The 19,767-nt window shown below is 40.5% G+C and overlaps 1 protein-coding gene across 1 annotated transcript in view; it reads right to left on the bottom strand.

Annotated features, from left to right (window-relative positions):
* The window catches only part of DGKK (diacylglycerol kinase kappa), a gene marked incomplete at both ends in the record, with an annotated part of 173,057 nt that overhangs the window by 4,405 nt on the left and 148,885 nt on the right, over positions 1-19,767 (bottom strand). The window contains 12 exon segments of the mRNA XM_027766479.1: positions 204-314; positions 5,589-5,675; positions 6,575-6,716; positions 7,299-7,459; positions 8,586-8,720; positions 9,345-9,458; positions 10,351-10,458; positions 10,731-10,827; positions 13,173-13,280; positions 16,885-16,981; positions 17,434-17,538; positions 18,859-19,087. Of these exon segments, the coding sequence (XP_027622280.1) occupies positions 204-314; positions 5,589-5,675; positions 6,575-6,716; positions 7,299-7,459; positions 8,586-8,720; positions 9,345-9,458; positions 10,351-10,458; positions 10,731-10,827; positions 13,173-13,280; positions 16,885-16,981; positions 17,434-17,538; positions 18,859-19,087 (1,494 nt within the window).

Here is a 19,767-nt window from a genome sequence, read left to right on the forward strand (position 1 = left end):
AGAGACTAGAACAAATGAGATCAACTCATGAATAAAGACTACCCTCTGCTTTGTTAAAAGTTTTGTCTTCTGCTATTCTGTAATACATGTGAACTTTTCAGCCACTAGAATGGTGACCTTGCAAATAAATCTCTATTATATTTATTAATCACTCCATTGCAAATATTTCTGTTAGCAATGTAGAAATGGACTAAGACACACACCTCCAGAACAAGGATTGAATTCATCCCATTGATTTCAGATAGTTTTTCGAACTCCTTACTCATGGCATCCAGAATGGTTTGTAGGGTGGCCTCATCATCAGCATTTCTCAGCTAGTACAGACAGAAAAAGAGTGAGTGTCCCACATCTAGCACCTCTCTATATAGACTCTTGCCATCTTCCCATCTTCTAAGTCCTCTTTGGAGGCCAAGAAACCACAACTTCTCTTTTAGTCTGTAGTCAGTAGTCTGCTGTCTTTCTCAATAGGGAGATCTGGATGGTGGGGGCTCTTCTAGGGACCGGCCATGCTTATTGTTTGATTAACAGAGAAGTCTTTTGATCATTGTCAATTAAGGTGAGTTTAGGCTCTAGGACAAGGGTCCTACTCTTTTCCTTAAGTCCCTAGAGATAATTTAGTGTTCCTCTAAATAACAGCACTCAAGTTTTGAGCACAAATGTTATACCAGACACTTCCCTATAACCTTGCAATACCTCACAAGGTACTATTGTTCTCATTTCATAGGTAAGAAAGCAGATGAAAAGTTTAGTGCACAAGATCACATGGTTAGACAGACCTGGGTCCCTTTAACTCTATAGCCTACACTGTTTATGACACTGCCCCAGAAAGAACATTTGGGGTGCCAGATACTAGAGGGAATCTTTATTACACACTTAATGCATTTTGAAGGCTTTTTTTTTTTTTAATGTGTGAAGCAAAGAGAGAGGGCTAGAGAGAGACTGGCTCAATTTTTCCCTTCCTGGAAAAGGGAAGGGGGGGTCTGCCTCCCTAGGCTGTGCTTTACCCTCTAGGTAGTCATTCTTAGTAATCAGAAAATTAGTTCAGGTGGTTTGTCCCAGAAGTTAAAGAAACAAAGTTGAAATGTATCCTAGTAATAGTCAGCAGCCACAGAATGAACTCTGTATGGTTCACAGGAGAACAAAGTACATTTTTGTGGGACCATTTCCAACTTAAAAAGGCCAAGTTCTAGACCATCAACATAAGTGAGATAGTTCATGTTCCAGTAAGTAGTAAGCTGCGATCAAGGAGGCAAGCTGATTTCTTTAGCCCTGGCATGTTACATCTCCCTTAACCTGGCCTCATGTTTCCTCTCAGGCATGAGCTCTCCTTTCAATCTGACATGTATGTGGCTTCTTGCTGTTTGTGGGACTCTTGCTGCTCCAGCCATATGTAGAACCTTGTATATGTCACAAATGAGTGGCAAGTGAGTGGTCAAGGGATAGAGTGGGAAGGCTATGGCCAATCAGAATGGGACACAAGGAAAACACAAGTCAGTGCTGGTGAATAAGCTCTTTTGTTTTACAACTAATGAGTTAGGGCAATTCATAGTGGCCCAGATGCACAGGACATGTTGGGAAAACAAGGGAAGTAGGAATTGGCAGGATTCACTTTATCATAAATCTATATCCCTCACAAATTCTGAGCTCCTTACTATCCTCCTCCTTCAAGGGGAGGAATAATATAACCCCCAAAAAACAAGCTTTACCTCCATTCTACCTCTATAACAGCCTTTTTGGAAATACACTGTCATTCTTGTTAGCTGTTTCCTGTCTCCAGGCCTTATTTGTGTGTGTGTGTGTGTGTGTGTGTGTGTGTTGGAGGTTCCTCATTGGGTCCTATTAGGTAGGAGCCTTGCCAAGTGTAGTATGTGCTGAAGTTGTGATGTTGGCTGGCACAAACCAATATTCATGAGCCTCAAGATAGCTTAAGTGAAAAGATGAAACTGGACCCCTATCTCTTACCATTTACAAAAGTTAACTCAAAGTGGATCAAAGATCTAAACTTAAGAACTCAAACTATAAAACTACTGGTGGAAAACATTGGGGAAACTCTGGGAGACATTGGGGTAGCGAAAGACTTCTTAAGACCCCCAAAGCACAGACAATAATCCCAAAAATAGATAACTGGAATTACATCATATTAAGAAGTCTCTGCACAGCAAAAGACACAGTAATTAGTGTGAATCAGCAATCTTCGGAATGGGAGAATATTTTTTGTAAACTATGCCTCAGATAAGGGACTGATAATAACCATTATACATGGGGAACTCAAGTGGTTTACCTGAAAAAAATGGTCAACTCAATTAAAAGATAGGAGAATAAGCTGAACAAACAACTCTCTGAGGAAGATAGACAATGCTCTAAGGAAGACATATGAATAGGCAAAAATCATAGGAGGAAATGCTCAACATCCCTTATTATAAGGGATATGCAGATCAAAACCACAATGAGTTACCACCTAAACCCAGACATAATGGCAAAGATTGAAAAAAAAATGTGCATAGTATTCTCAACTGGGTTGGTGAGAAATGTGTACATGTTGTAATATTCATTTTGTAAGATAAGTGACATATGTGATTGAACGTATAAAAGAAATTGAAATTAAAAATATATTTAAAAAGTATTCAGATTTATCCCTGCAACAGCAACAACAATAACAAAAGCGATAAGTGCTAGTGGGGCTGTGGAGAAAGAGGAACTCTTCTTTACTGTTGGTGGGAATGTAAATTGGTCCAGCCACTGTGGAGAATAATAAAGAGTTTTCTCAAAGATCTGTAAATAGAACAACCATATGACCCACGGATTCCACTCCTGGGTATCTACCCAAAGGAAAGGAGAACACTCAGTTGGAAAAGTGTACATACATGTTTATGGTATTATTCATGATTGTTAAGACATGGAATCAAATATTCATGAACAGATGAATGGATATGGAATACTACTCAGCCATAAAAAAAAAACAAGATCCTGGCATTTTATAGAAAGTGGACAAATATGGAAAATTTACTGCTGAGTGAAGCAAGCCAAGCTATGAAAGAGAGACATTGTATGTATCTACTTAATATATACCGATTGTCCACACTCTATTGTGGAAACTGAAAGAGTAAAAGGATATAGAAGTATGGAAAATGGTTATGGATACTAGAGACAGTGTAGGTTGTGGGTCAGAAAAGGGGAAAAGTGTGAGGAAAGAAATGAAGGAGAAAAATAGAGAGGCAACATATTTATGGGACACAGAAATGGATTGCTGTCTGTTGATGATAACATGTATAATATCCTCAGCTGAATGTGGAAACTGAAAGAGTAAAAGGATATAGAAGTATGGAAAATGGTTATGGATACTAGAGACAGTGTAGGTTGTGGGTCAGAAAAGGGGAAAAGTGTGAGGAAAGAAATGAAGGAGAAAAATAGAGAGGCAACATATTTATGGGACACAGAAATGGATTGCTGTCTGTTGATGATAACATGTATAATATCCTCAGCTGAACTGGTGTGAGATGTATTCATGTTGGGTAAATTCAGTTCACAAGGAAAGTGATATAGTGTGATTAAGTGTATAAAATAAATTCAAAAACAAAATATTTTTTTTAAGAATTATTACTTAACTTTATTTATTTATTTTTTAAATTTGACCAGAGAGGGACAGAGAAAGAGAGAGAGAAGGAAAGTGAGAAAGCAAACTGCCAAGTCTGGGATCCAAACTGCCATCGGCCATGTGGCAATCCAGCACCCTTAACCATCATGCCACCTTCTGGCTCCAAAAACTAAAATATTTTACAGCAAAAAAAGATGTGTACCTTTTCAGAACGGCATCCTATTTGCATTGTAATTCACAATGATCTAATTATCGGCTTTCTACTACTCTTTTTTATATATAAGATATACAAGGCTTTTAGATTCAAATGATTTAAGAATAATAATTTTGAAGACTCTTTTGTCTTCCTGTGATATCATTTATTACAAGGATTTTATAATTTTCTGAAAGTAAATCACACATTGCAAGCATGCTTTGTAAAACCATATTATACCTCACAAACATATACAATAATGACATGTAAATAAAAAATTGTAACATAAAATAATAAAATAAATTTAAAAAAAAGATAGCCTGAGTGTAATTTGAGGCCAAAGTCCCATACTTTTTTCCTGCTAAAACTGGTAAGGCCAGTGATCTCTGCCTATATATAGAAGGTCTTTCTGTTATGTCTAAGGTTGAAAGACTCTAGCTTGGGGTTCATATGTTGAGACAGCCTAGACTGATTACCTTAGCCCTTCTGCCTCCTGCTCAGTGTGCCAATTATATGTGCAAAAGAAAAGGAGCAGTGAATGGCCTTCTGACAATATCAACTCATAAGCTCCTCTTCAAATAAACAATTAGATGACAGGCAAGTTCAGCACCTGCCTCAGGGCCTTACAAGCCAACCCCACAGGGATGGTCATGATTAGCCACCTCACAAGAGTATATTTAACATGTGTGGCCAAAGGCTTTGCATTCTGAGAAACATGCAACTGGTTTTATAGTCCATTATCCCTGGAAGTCAACAAAAATGACCATCTTTAGAGCTGCTACTATGTGCCAAGCCCTGCTGGGGAATTAATAGACAATAGTTTTCTTTTAGTCCTCTCAACAACCTGGAGTAGTAGAGATTATAATTCCTATTTTGTAGCTATGGAAACTAAAATCTGGAGAGATGAAGTTACTTTTTAAAGTTGGTGTCATGGATGGAAAGGTATCTTTCCCCACAAAATGATATGCTAAAATCCTAACCCCTGATACTTCTGAAGGTGAACTTACATGAAAAAAGGGTCATTGCAGATGTAATCAGATATTGAAGTCATATTCCATACGGTAAACCCAAATACTATATGACTTTTCCTTATAAGGAGATGGTCATGTGAAGACAGAGACACGTAGGGAGAATGTCACGTGCAGATGGAAGAGTGGAGTGATGCATCTACAAGCCAAGGACCATCGAAGATTGCCAATCTACCACTGGAAACTAGAAAGGGATAAAGAAGGATTTCTCTCCAGGAACACATCCCTGCTGACACCTTGATTTCAGATTTCTAGCTTCCAAAACTGTTAGTAAGTTACTTTTGTTTTAACTCACCAAGTTCTTGGTACTATGTTATGGCAGATTTAGGAAAGGGAATGCAAATAATAAGTGGTAGATTTGGAATTTGAACCCAGAGATCCACATATTTTCCCACTATTACATACTGCTTTACCACATGGTGAAAGGGGTATGTAGAAACTTAGGAGATACATAGCAGCTCAGAAGGGCTCACCTTTTTCTACTCCAGATGTATTAAGTAAAATATGAACACTCTACATTGACCTGGTTCGGACTCAGGAGACATTTGTCAAAGGAGAGGGAAAGATTTCAAGGGTATGGTAGTCTCTGTAGATTAGCATAACCTATGAAGTGATACAATCAGTGACAATTCTGGGTGACACAGCACAGACTGCCAGGCAAGCACCTGATCAAAATGGTTCCATGTCTCCAATGCCCTAGAACTGAGCACAGACTGTAGCCATTTTCAAATGGGACACTTTGCCCTCCCATATTCCAACCCACTGTACTCACCAAGTTTTCATCCAAGAAAGCTTTGGTGTCATTGTAGAGTCCTTTAAGACTAAATGTAACATTTACTGCATCATTTCTGCTTAAGGTCTGAGTGGAGAAGAAAGGAATAGAAATGAAGGGAAAAGACATAGAGAAGTCTTTGGTTAGTGAGCATGCAGCTGGCTCTTCTGTGAAAAGGTAGGAGAAGGCTAGTAGGACTTGGCTGCAGGCAAAAAAGTAATATTCAAAATTTAGCATGACTAATACAGCATGAGTACCAGCCAGTCAGAAATGATGTCAGCTGCAAACTCCTGGTACAGAGGTCTTGGTATGTCCTTTAAAGTGGCACAGCACATTCTGGATTTTGGCATTTTTGATTAGTTGCAATGAGTATAAGAAAATAGAAAATATGCAAATCAGAGAGTAAATTCGAGGCCACTTGTCCCAGGCTAAAACCATATTTCCCATAGTTGACCCAGCCATATCTCTTTTTGAAACTAGCCCCCGGACTCTAGGCCTCCTCCAACTTAGAACTGACCTATAGTAGTTAATCCATATTTTAACATGCCCTGACTCTTTTACCTAGCGCTGAAGTTATGTTTTATAAGCATGAATTGAACATTCTGGCAGTGGGTAAAGACATGTAATGGCACATTTAACATCATCTTGATCTTGGTTTTTCCCTCAAGAGGGAAACCGTGACACCTTGAATTTTGGTTCCAATAGATCCTCTGGGATGAGGAAGGGCTACAGCCAAGTTTCTCTTTATTCATTAACCATTTCTCTCCTGAGTCTGGGAGACGGCAAGCTCTCAGGCTGATGTAATCTGCTGTGGAATTCCCCTAGTAGCAACTTTAGACCTATAACAAGTCAAGGAATGCTGTCTTCTGATATATTCTACCCTTTGGTTAACTACCATATCAACAGTTTCTCCATCCAGCTGTAAGCTCCTTTTCCTTCTTTTTCCTTCATTTTCCTATTTGATTTGACTCCTTTCGCCCCCTCACCTCAATAGGAGTACAGGAAGCTACACCTGCTTCATTGCCACTGTCTTGACCATAAAATATATCATTCAGAATATCAGCACTGGCGTTCACAGAATCCATGAGGACAGACACATGCTGGTGGACCTTGCTCAGGTCAGTAAGTCTGTAATAAGACAAGTACAGAGAGATGAGCTAGGAGTTCTGAAGGACTCCTGGTCTGGAGTGTTGGTGAAGTAGGGATAAGGGTATGAAAGATCTGGGTACCAGACTTGGACTCTCCTCTGCCGTATTATTTCTGCTCTTCTCTAGGCAGTTACTGATGCCAGAAATATTTCTATTCTCCTCTGGGTATTTTCCTTTGTCCATTTTTGTCTCACTTGAATTTAGATACTGGGGACTTGGGTAAGGTGGGAAGCTAAAACAGAGGATGGCATGCCTCAGACTCCAGAAACTCTGAGGCCTTTCTCATATTAAGGGCAGGAAAAACATTCTTACTTCTGGTTGGTCTTGGGAATCAGAAGATCAACATTCATAAAAAGGTCTAGTGAGAGATGTCAAAGATGGTTTATTACTGAACACAGTGAATATTTCCTTCCTGGATCATGAGAGCCTGAGTCAACTTCTGTAGCTTTAGGTATGACTCCTTTCTGAGTCCAGACTCCTGACAGCCAACAGACACAAACTAGTTGTTCCTCCCTGTCTGTTCTTGGAATTCCTAGCCCTGTATCTAACCCTGTCCACTTACCTGCTGATGAGATTTTCTGCAAGCTGAGCTAAGTGCTGCATTTGGACATACTCCTCGTCAGAGAGGCTGTCTTGAGTTTCTTGGGAGTCCAGCTGGGGCTGAGGGGCACCTTGAATCTCAGTATGCTTCCACTCCCACATTTTCATTGAGTTCTCAAAGTCCTGGAGATTCAAATAGTGGCAGATCCTAATGATTGCTGTAGCTAAGAGGGTACTGTCTTTGAGTTTGACATCAGTGGATGTTCTATAGGTATAGCAGTTAAAGGGCAAGGACAGACCCCTCTCAATTCCCCATATACCCATCTATATACATATTCAACTATCCATCATTTTATTCAATTTTTCTTCTCTCCTAGGCACTTACAGTTTTTGTTGTCAGTATGCTGGGTGGTGGGATGCTATTCTTAAACAAGACAGATGTCTCTCTTACAAATGCTCCTATATGAAGGCATCATGACAAATAAGATAATGGATAATCTTTCATCCTTCCTTCTTTGCCAAATCAAGGCAATATGTTGTTATGAAGTTTACAGCCAGATATGTCTTATTGTGAATCATTCTTTTGACACTTATTAGTTGTGTGACCCTTAACAAATTATTTAACTTCTATGGTCCTTATCTGTAAAATGGGAATAAGTGTACCCACTTCATAGGATTGTTGGAAAGACCTACATGAGAAAATACATGGCGAGGGCCCAGAACAAAATAGGCATTTTATAAACTTGATTTACCCCTCCCTCTCTATCTCTATTTCTATGGACAACTATAGGTCAGAGTGGAAGACAGTTTCCAACACTGGACATCTCATCAGTAACAGCTCCTTCTTAGCTTTGGAAGGTTTAGCTAAATGAGTAACATTCATGAATGCAGCATTCTGAGGAACCTTAAATGAGCATAAAGACCATATTCAATGCAGAACCTGTTGTTGAGGGAGTAGCTTTCTCCATAAGTACCTGAGACCTTTAGTTTTCTGTGCAGTAGAGAGAGGAGGGTGACCTTGTCCAGAATCATTGACAGAGCTCCTTATCACACAGTCCCAAACAGTGGTCTGCAAGTGTCAGTATATATCAGAATGTCTTGGGGAGCTTGTTTATAAAGCTACCCATTCCCATTCTATCCAATGGGTCTGATGTGAGGTCCAGGAATGCACATTTATAACCAGAACCTCAGAGGCAAAGGGCATGCAAATCTCCCTTTGGGGAATTCTTCTTGATGTGATATTCAGTACTCAAGTGACAGCTTTGGATGAGGCACTGTAGGAGCCCAGAGGGAGAATTTTCTCTCTTACCTGATCTCTTGTCAGCATCTGGGCAGCATTCTTGTATCTAATCTTGATAAGGCCTGGCCTCTGAATCCAGGCCTCCCCATCCACCTGCACTGGGATACCTTCTTCACCATCAATGGTTATCATTACCTCATGACACTGCCAGAGAAGAAAAGGAGAAGAGGGAGAGTATGAGGCAAGTGCTGTATCAATCTGATAAACTCTCAGTCCCAGACTGAATGTGTACCTGTAGCAGATCTGGTAAGCACATGAATCTGGCCCAGTTTGGTGGCATAGTAGGTAACAAATTGAACTTTGATTTCTGGGATCCACATGGCCAGCTGTGGGTTTGGATCCGTGGATCAGTTTGAAAACATGCCAGTCACATGTGCATGTGGTGCATGTGCCTACAATCCTGACAAATGTGGAAGGCTGAGAAAAGGGAAAGCAGTGTGATGAGACCCTACTGAGGGTGCATCTCTATCTCCCTTTCTTTAGTGTTCACACAGACTATCTATCATGAATAAAAATTAATAAATATCCTTTTTTAAAAAAAGAATGTTACACAGATTATCTTAGAGAGAAACACCTGTTTCCTATGGGCTTTTTGCTCTTTTGGTCCCTATTACATGGGTCTCCAACTTTAACCAGCACCTTGCTGCCCACCAGATAACTTGCTTCCCTACCCTTGCAGTCTTATTCCCAGTCAAGTCTTGGACACTTATCCTGGGTTTCAGAATGAAATCTCAGTGCCTTCCTGGCGTCTAATCAGCCCCTGCTTACCTGGGCAATGCGATGATGATGTAGGTTGAAGATACGAGACATTGCCATCTGCATGGAACTGAAGATTGCCACTACCTCCAGCTTCCCATCATCCATTGCAGGAGCTTCATATTCCTGAGGAGGATTAGAACTGTGTCACATCTTCCACTCTTGAGAAACCACGCCCCAGGTACAATAAACAGGTGTGCTTTGAGGGTTCTTAGTGAGAAATTTTCTAGCTCATGAAGAGTGGGGAAAATAAAATGGGAAAAGAAAATGTCAGGAAGCCAGTCTGGGAAAAGGACACTGGCATCATAGCTCTTAGCTGGTTTACTCTCAGTCCAATCCAGCATCATAAATCCCCAAGACCAGTCTCATTGGCTTCATGTCTTCTTTGGTGAGTTCAGAGGAAGGTGTTTATGGACAGCTTCCCTGGGGATTTTATTGATAGAATTATTTGAAGGAAAAAACATGGAGTATGTAAATTTTCAAAGATCTGTCAGACCTGAGGAGGGGAAAATTCAAATACCAGTCTACGTCTAAGAGTTGACCTAATCCTGAGGTCTTTGGTTGATTCTTCTACTCTGGAATGGTAACTGCTTTAAAAACTGGGGGAACCAGCAGTTAGCGTAATGGCTATGTCGCTGGACTCCCACGTAGTCGACCGAGGTTCGTGTCCCAGACCCGGTGGCTTAAAACTCACGCTGGGCGCGTGTGCGTGCGTGCCCAAGATCCAGAGAGGAGAATGGAGGAGAAGGGATTGCGGCGTGACCATCCCCCCCTGGGGTGTGATTTCTCGCTTTCTGTCTCTATGTCTCTCTCTGTCTGTCTGGCGAGCGCACGCGCCCTACAGTGAAAATCTCTCCAAAAAAAAAAAAATCCTGATCATACAACTGTTGATAATAATGTTTCCCAGACCACCTCTTCTTCCCCCATCGTCCACTTTCCATATGGTCAGCCCAACTCTCCTTTCTGAGAGTTTAATGGGGTCATACCTTTCTCTCTCTGTTCCTTGCTCCATACTCACTGTAGTTGCTATGTTGCTTCCCCAGAAGTTGACCCCTCCAGCATAACTGGTGATGTTGAGCACTACAATGCCTTGCAGGTTTGGCAAAGAGATGGCTTCTCCATCACACTGAAAGAAAAGAGTAGGTCTCACTAGCTGACTCTGCAGATAGCAATGTGAAGACAGATTTATAGACATGGGGTATGGTACTATATATATTCTCTTCATGCTAACATTTTCTGATTCATAAAATGGAAATCCATCTTCATGTCTTCCTCCCATGAGCTGTGAATCAGGATCATAGTGTTAAATCTTCAGAAGAACCAAGGATATACAGAAAAATCGATTCTAAAGTTAGTGACATTTTTTTTTCCTCCATGCCCAATCCCTTTTCCACTAACCTCCAGATGTACTCGTTCTTCCAGTTTCCTGTAGGAGCGCTGCAAAAGTTCCTTGCTTCCTAGAAGGCCATACCACATCTTGTTTTTAAGGCGGCTACTATAGGAGATAAAGGTGATTATGAATATGAATGGATGGGGAAAGAGAAGAAGGGAGTCCATCTCGTTTCTCAGGTGCCTTTGTACAACGAGAAGTTGTGCTGAATGGCAGCTGGATACAAGAGGGGCTGCTGCAATAGCATAACTGATATCTCTGTGCAAATACTTGCAGAAATAGGTTCATGAGCCTCATTGCAATCTCATAATCCTATCAATAGGGCAATTTTCAACTTCTTGTTGTGAATATTGGTGTAGACTTGGAAATAACAAGCTATATTCAGAAATCAATGCTCATAAAGAGCTGTGAGTATCACTGGCTGGTGTATACCAGGTACCCTGACAATGTCACTCTAGGAGCAAAGAATTTCAGCTGTTTAGAATCAAATTAATTTGAAACACCTGAACTCTTACACTGCAATTTTATTTATTTATTTACAGTCATTCACTGTACATCAATACAGTATGGAAAATGAGATTTTCCATCCAGTATACATTGTATATTGGCTCAGTCAAGGATATTGCCATACATGTTATCATCAACAAATAATTTTGTGTTTTTAGTTTCTTATATACTTCCCCGCCCTTGATTCCCTACCTCTCACTGTCTGCCAATTCCGCCCCTTCTCCCACACTGTCTTTTTTTCCATACCTTTTTTTCACATTATATTGATTCAATAAAGATCATAATTAATTTTTTTGAGAGGTTTTTGCTATAGGGCCTGTGTGCTTGCCAGAAAGACAGAGAGAGACAGAGAGACAGAGAGCTAGAAATCACCCCCCATGGGGGATGGTCACTCAGCAGTCCCATCTCCTCCATTCTCCTCTTGGGATCTTAGGCACGCATGCACATGTGCCCGGTGTGAGTTTAAGCCACCGGGTCTGGGACTCGAACTGCGGTTGACTACATGGGAGTTCAGCAACATAGCCATTATGTTAACTGCTGGTCCCAAGATCATAATTAATTTAAAGACTTTCAATAGCAAGCACAGCTGGTATATACATATTTATGAATGAAGGTCTGACTTTAGGCATAAACCTCAGCGAGTAAAGTGAATATACTATGAAGTAGCACCTCACTGGGGTTATATAGTTTACTACAGTCATTAAATAGGCATTAATAGGTATTTTTAATGCATTTTTAATTTCAAAAAAAGTTTAGTTTTAATAGATCAAAATCAAAAAATGTTGGGACCAGCAGTTAACATAATGGCTATGTTGCTGAACTCCCATGTAGTCAACCGCAGTTCGAGTCCCAGACCCGGTGACTTAAAACTCATGCCAGGCGTGTGTGCATGCATGCCCAAGATCCCAAGAGGAGAATGGAGGAGAAGGGATTGCAGCGTGGCCATCCCCACTGGGGGGTGATTTCTCACTTTCTGTCTCTCTGTCTCTCTCTGTCTGTCTGGCGAGCGTGCGCGCCCTATCGCAAAAACCTCTAAAACAAAAATGGAGTTGAATAAATGGATATCCATATGCTGATGAAGTTAGACCCTCACCTCACACCATATGCAAAAATTAACTCTCTGTGGATCATAGACTTGTATATAAGGAATAAAATAATCTTTAAAATTAGAAGAAAACATTGAAGCAAATTTTCAAGACTTTAGGTTAGGTAAAGATTTCTAAGACGGTGCCAAAGCATGGACCATAAAGAAAAAAATGATCAATTGGATCTCAGCAAAAGTCACAACTTGTTTTTATTAAGAAAGTGACTGTTACCATAGGGTGCATGTGCTCAGCAGAGTGACAGGGACAAAGAGACAGGAAGAGAGAAATCACCCCCCGGGGGGACGGCCATGCTGCAATCTCTTCTCTCCCACTCTCCTCTCAGGATTTTGGGAATGCATGTGCATGCACATGTGCCTGGAGTGAGTTTTGAGCCTCCGGGTCCAAGTCTCAAACCATGATCAACAGTGGTTGGAGTAAAATAAATCAGCCCCAAATAACCAGGTTAGAAACTGTAAGGGGATCTTCAACACTCTACAGTCTTCCCAAGCAAAGCCCTTACTAAAATCTGGTTAATCTTGTAGAGACAGAGCAAAGATAGGCAATTTGCTGATTTGAGTCAATGTAATTTGTTCTCAATTATAGCAACACAGGTGGCTATGTTTACACAGGAATCCACAGGTTTAGACTATGAAGACAGCTCTAAGTTCAGGGTTCCAATGCAGTCACCACAGAGTAGCCCAACATTTGAGGCAAGCTGTACCACTAGAGTAGTCAGCCATTTGACTTCTAAATTATCTCTTTCTTTATACTGCTTTCCTGAGAGGTCAGGAATGTAGGAATGCATATATGTACTGTGTTGTGTGTTTTCATGTAGGGAGGGGAATTTCTTTTCCTTACTTGTATTGTTTTGGGTGTTCTTCTCGTCTGGTGTTGAACTCCAGAGAAATTTTAGCATCCAGTCCAATTCCAAAGTAGTTATTCATGACACACTTTTCTTTGAAGCGTCTAAAATTAGTCAATGAAGAGGAAAAGCCTTGGTGAGAAAAGAAGTGCTGCTATAATTGGGTTGTATGCTTCATCTGCATGATGAAAAACCATTACAAGGCATCCTGCGCATTGGTCATGAATCATAACATCCTTGAGAGGTACCTGTACACATGTCCTGTTGTGTTAACAACTACCTTGCTAGTTGTGAGAGAGGGGACCTAGCCAGTTTGGAAGTTTCAGTGGGATTCAGAGGCGATATTCATGATCTTAGCCATGTTTAGAGGCCTCAGAAATGAATGGCCCATATTTTTCCAACATATAATAAAGGAAAATAGAGTCATTGACTCGTTCTGATAATGTTTGCTAATCCCATAAATATCCTCAGTGATGTCTGATTTCTTTGTTATCGAAGGACAACATGAACACACATTTTGGGGAAAGACTAATACAAGAGAGTACAGTGTAAAAGAAGCCATGCTTTCTGTCAAGTCTCCTAGATACACTTAGATTACAATATAAAAAAACAGTGATTTGCTAGAACCAATTTATACCAGCTCATGTAACCTGACTGTACACATTTCTCCTTAACTTTGCATTCAATGACAGTATATCAGTAGCTTGAAATAAGCCATACTGAGAGTGTTTATATCAGGAATAAATTTAGATTCTTCCCACCTCTCAGAGATCTGATTTTTAAACACTCACCAGGACAATCTTTATAGAGCAAAATTCATTTGGCAGATCCATGAGACTCCAGATATAGATTTAAGCCAGTGATGAAGTGGAGGAAGGTGAAGGTTAGAGGCAAAATAAGAATTGTTTTCTTTTTTTTTTGGAGAGATTTTCACTGTAGGGCGCGTGCGCTCGCCAGACAGACAGAGACAGACATAGAGACAGAAAGCGAGAAATCACCCCCCAGGGGGGATGGTCACGCCGCAATCCCTTCTCCTCCATTCTCCTCTCGGGATCTTGGGCACGCACGCACGCACACGCGCCCGGCGTGAGTTTTAAGCCACCGGGTCCGGGACACGAACCGCGGTCGACTACGTGGGAGTCCAGCGACATAGCCATTACGCTAACTGCTGGTTCCCAGAATTGTTTTCTTAAAATAAACTAAGAACATACAAATAATTGCTAGCTATGTGTTCTTTAGAGAGACTAAAACTGGGTAATTGTGTATTTTTAAGAGGTTTTTGCCTTAGAGCATGTGTGGTCACCAGAGAGAGAGACAGAAACAGTGAGAGGGAAAGTGAGAAATCACCTCCCCAGGTGAGATGGTCATACTGCAATTCCTTCTCCTCCATTCTTCTCCCAGAATCTTGGGTCCCCACCCCCATGTGCCCAGCATGAGTTTCAAGCCATTGGGTCCAGGACTTGGACTGTGGTCACCTATGTGAGAGTCTAGCAATGTAACCTCTATACAATATGCTGGCCCCCAAAATAGGTACAGTTTAACATTATAATCTTCGGCCATTTTTTGTTCATTACTAAACTGACTCTACATGTCTCATATGAGATTTGCCTTTCTTGACCACAAATCAGAGATTCTCTGATATCCAAACTGATTTTTTGTTGTTGTTTGTTTTTTTTCTTTCTTTTATATTTTATGATTTCTTTTTTCCAATAAATACAATTTTTTTTAATTTTGTGTCCCTTTTTTCCATATTTATGATTTCTTATTCACATTTAATTGTCAAATATCTCTATAGCACAAAATATGGTTTTTCAAAGTACACATGCAGTATGTGACAATAAAATCAAAGATATTACCACACAAATTGATCTTATTTGAATTCAACATGAGTGAATGTGGCAGAACTTAGTTGCTAGGAATATGGATATTACCACACAATTTGATCTTAATTGAATTCAACATGAATGAATGTGGCAGAACTTAGTTGCTAGGAATATTATAACTGATGAGTCCAATGTCCTTAGATATGCTTCCTAATCCTCTAATGACCATTTGCTTATTAGTATTAGTTTGTTCGAAAAGTCATGATTCATTTTTGCATAGAAAAAACATAAAAATACATCATGACTTTTCCAATGACCCTATATCTTCAATTATTTACTGTTAAAATTTACAGCTGTTGGGGGCTGAATGGCGGCATAGCGGTAATGAGGTTGACCCATGTCAGAAGGTTTCGAACACATGTTAGAGATCTCCCTGAATATGCTGGGCATGTGTATGCTCATATTCCAGGGCTGGCTAAATCTGGGGGTGGATATCAAAATTTCAGTCAGTCCTGGATCGTGGGCATGAACGTGTGTGTAGGGATGCCTATCTCTCTATCTCTCTCGTTCTGTCTCTTTCTATGCCATGGAAGAAATAAATAACTTTAAAAAGGCAATAATGGGAACCAGCAGTTAGCGTAATGGCTATGTCGCTGGACTCCCACGTAGTCGACCGCGGTTCACGTCCCGGACCCGGTGGCTTAAAACTCATGCTGGGTGCGTGTGCGTGCGTGCCTAAGATCCCGAGAGGAGAGTGGAGGAGAAGGGATTGCGGCGTGACCATCCCCCCGGGGGGTGATTTCTCACTTTCTGATGTCTCTCTCTGTCTGTCTGGCGAGCGCATGCACCCTACAGTGAAAATCTCTCAAAAAAAAAAAAAGGCAATAGTGAAAAATACAAGCCTATATAATGACAACTAACACTATTAAGTGTTTATAAAACAACAGTAATTGTTAGCACATAAAACTAGGGTGCCAAGCACTGCTCAGTGCAAGCATTCATCATATATAAACCCACTAAATACAATAAAAGTATGTGACAAATTTTATAAGTTTTTTTTTTTGAGAGGTTTTTCCTATAGGGCGTGTGCGCTCACCAGAAAGACAGAGAGAGACAGAGAAACAGAAAGCAAGAAATCACCCCCCAGGGGGGATGGCCATACCACAATCCCTTCTCCTCTTTTCTCTCAGGATCTTGGGCATACATGCGCATATGCCCGGTGTGAGTTTAAGCCACTGGGTCCAGGACTCAAACCACGGTCAACTACATGGAAGTCCAACGACATAGCCATTATACCAACTGCTGGTCCCAAATTTTATAAGTTTTTTTTTAATAGTATTCATTTTGCATGTGAGGAAATTGAGGCTCAGATTGGTTAAGCCACTTATATAGGTCAAACAAGCAGTAAGTAGAGTCAGGATTTGACTCTTGATATACAGTCTTTGATCTTAAAAATCAAAAAGAAACCATTAAAAGGTGATAGACTGATGTGACTGGGATAATGGTTCGCTAACTGCTGGTCCCATGGTTTGTCTCCCAAAGATTTATGTTCTTGAAGCTTAGGTTCACAGTGTAATGACTTTGGGAGTAGTGAGGCAAGGCCTAATAGGAGAGCACTATCCAATTGGCTGGGAGCATGGGAGGGAGGAAGAGAAGAAGTAGAAAAGTCTGTTTCCTCTTCTTTCTCTCCACCTGGCTGCTGTCCTGCCTGCTTCTGTCAGTCATGTTATGACTCACAACCAGAAATGAACCAAATATTATTCCAGTGCTTTTGGACTTTCCAACTACCAGAGTAATGAGCCAAATACACCTATATTCCTTATGAATCAGCCATCCTCAGGTATTTCTGTTTAGCAACACAGTAATGGACTAATACAATACTTACATAGTTTCAGGTGTAAAATGTAAGTGTTCCAAGTTAAGGTTATCTAGGTCCTCACTTTTGAGAAAAGATATAGAAGTCAGGGTGCCATGATAAGAACCTAGACACAATAGACATCGCCTTAGTGTCAGATAGAAACAAAAGAACCTTTCTATCACTTTATTTCACTCTATTTAATCTGTAGGGGCAGGATCAAGGTCAATGACTTTCTTCTAGATAACACTCAGGGTTCTTACTCCAAATGGGGATCATTTTGGCTGGATAGGGGCTTACACTTAGAGAATAGCCAGGCCAGATTACTTGTTTGTTGTCAGTGAAAATAGCTTCATGTCTTAGATGTCATCAGTCCAGACACTTCAAAGTGCTTAAAGGGTCATGACTCTGGATATTGGCATAGAATCTGATAGTGTGAGGTTTCTAGGAAAGAGAAAGGAGTATCTGCTGCAGAGTAGGGTTGTGGCTCAAGAAGGATGTGTGGAAAAGATATATGTATTCTTTGGAAACTAAATGATAGTGAAGAGTGCTAGAATAAGAGAAGAGAAAGATCCTTACGGTGTCTTAGGCTTGTGTGGTTAACATCCTCTGAGTCATATTCCCGGAAGAAAGTTGAATGAAAGTTCTTAACTGATATTGTCTGTCTGCTTTCCTCATTTAGAACTATAGAGGAAGAGGAGGGAGAAAAGGAGGATTGGTCATATTTATTTAGCTTATATTTTTTTCAGTTAATGGCAATAGATGTGTGGGCAGATAACATAGACTCCCATTTGACTGTTTCTCTCCTCCATGATGCTGTTTGTGTTCTCAGCTTCCTTACAGTGTTGCTCCCATGTCTTCTCATATCCATGCCTGAGCTCTTTCTGTTTTACTCCTTACTCTTTTTCTGTCACTCAGTACATGTGGTTATGAGCAGAAGCTCAGTGTGGAGGATGTGGGGAGCAGGGTGGGAAACCTTCTGTTCTTCTATTTTTTTTTGTTCATTCACTCACATGACTTTTGTCCAGACTTCAGGCTTGGCCTGTCAAAGCTCATAGGTTCAATACATACCTTATCCGGAATCTTTTCTCTGTCCCATAGCCAGAGTTGTGCCTCTAAATTTACCATATGTGCTGATGGTGGGCTGAGACAGAGTTATGGCTATAATCTTATTAATCTGATTCCCACCACTTGGAAACTAACTACAGAAATATAGAGAAAATGACTGTTTAATTCTTCCATAGTGCAAAAAGAAGATTTCCTTTCTTTCCCAAAAGTTAGGCTGAGGTAATTAGTAAAGGTCCCAAGAAAGGGAAAGCAGCAGGGCCAACAGTCAAAAGCCAGTCAATGGCCTTTCTGGCTCTGTAGGACTTCTGCTCAATTCCAATAGTTCAGTTAAAGCACACTGGGTCTTCTCCTCCTGTTGTTTCCAAAAAAAAATCATAGACAAGGAGTGGTCACCAAATTGTTAAATGAAGTTGGGGGAGTTAAAATTTTTATACTGAATTGGAAGCTTACAGACAGCCATGAGTTCTGAGTAATGGCAATCAGTGTCAGCCACCTAGACCACTCTCAAGGCCCTTATGCCTGATAACTACTGTGCAAGACATGCAGAGATGGATCCCATTTTCTTTCTAAAATAGTCACAGGCTTTATGGGAGGAACTAAATAGAGGAAGTGGAAAATTTTTTCATGGCTTGTATTACAAGCTGACAGAATTTTGAGCCAGGCTACTTAGCACCTGCACTGGTTTAAGTTGAGAGTTAGCAAGAGTTGAGTGTCTGGGGGATAGAAGTCGTCAAAGGGGAAGCTTATCAAGACTGAGGTTTTTCAAATCAGCAAAGTCTTAGGACTGACTTTGGAAGAAAAATCAATGCAGGATCTAATCAGATTCTGTAAGAGAAGTCAGCAAGTCAGCAAATTTAGAGTGTGGGGGACCAGTGAACCATGCACTTGGATCTTCTCTTTCCCCTACCTCAGTGACCACAACCCTTAGCACCTTACCTTGTTCAACTTGGAATATGATGAGTTTCAAGGATTTCTGGAGATTCCGGGCCTTTGTGGCCAATTCCAGCTTGCACTTGTTTATGTGGTCTATTTGAGGAAGGAAGGACTTTCCATCTGCCTTGCTACTGTCTGCATAGACATTAGGACTTTTCTCTGTAGAGGGAGCTGTTGCCTCCTCAGACAGGACATCAATCAGGACACTGAGCTTATCATACATTAAGTCACTCTATATAGGAAGGAAGGAGAATGACATTTTTATGAGAGACCAATGCCTTAAGGGGATAAAATAAGGAATGAGGGTAGTATAGAGATGAATGAGGAGGGCTAGTTATGAGTCAGTAACACTGAGTATATAAAACCACAGGCAGGGAGTTGAAATACATGGCAGACTGAATGAGATAACCAGAAGATGTTCAGTAATCAAAAACATATCATTTGTTCCTAAATAGCCTCAGATATCAATGTATGTTGTTGGGTCTTTCTTGTGTGTTAGACTGGTCAGTAAAGTGATGTGTAGCGTGGCCAACTTGACGAAAGATAAACATGTTTGGATTGGTGTGTTCATGGGCATGTTCTTATATATGTGGATGTCCCTCTGCATGGGTGATTAGTGTCTGCCTTTCTATGAGTACATACTGGAGAAGTGCATCTGCTGCATATTTTATGGCCTTGATTCTCAGCTCTATCACTTCATAGTTTACAATATGAGGCAAGTTACTTAACCTCTTTGTACCTCTATATGCTAGAGCAATTGTGAGGATTAAATGTATTAAATCATAAAAAGCACTTACAACAGTCTTTGGCACAGAGTAGATGTTCTGAAAGTACTAGCTATTGTTAAAGAGGTGAAGGTAGGTATATTTCTAGTGTGTATTTATATGTGTTTTTTTTTTGGCGGGGGGGGGG

This window comes from Tupaia chinensis, unplaced genomic scaffold, assembly GCF_000334495.1.
Source record: "Tupaia chinensis unplaced genomic scaffold, TupChi_1.0 Scaffold143582_1, whole genome shotgun sequence".
In the NCBI taxonomy this organism is placed as follows: Eukaryota; Metazoa; Chordata; class Mammalia; order Scandentia; family Tupaiidae; genus Tupaia; species Tupaia belangeri.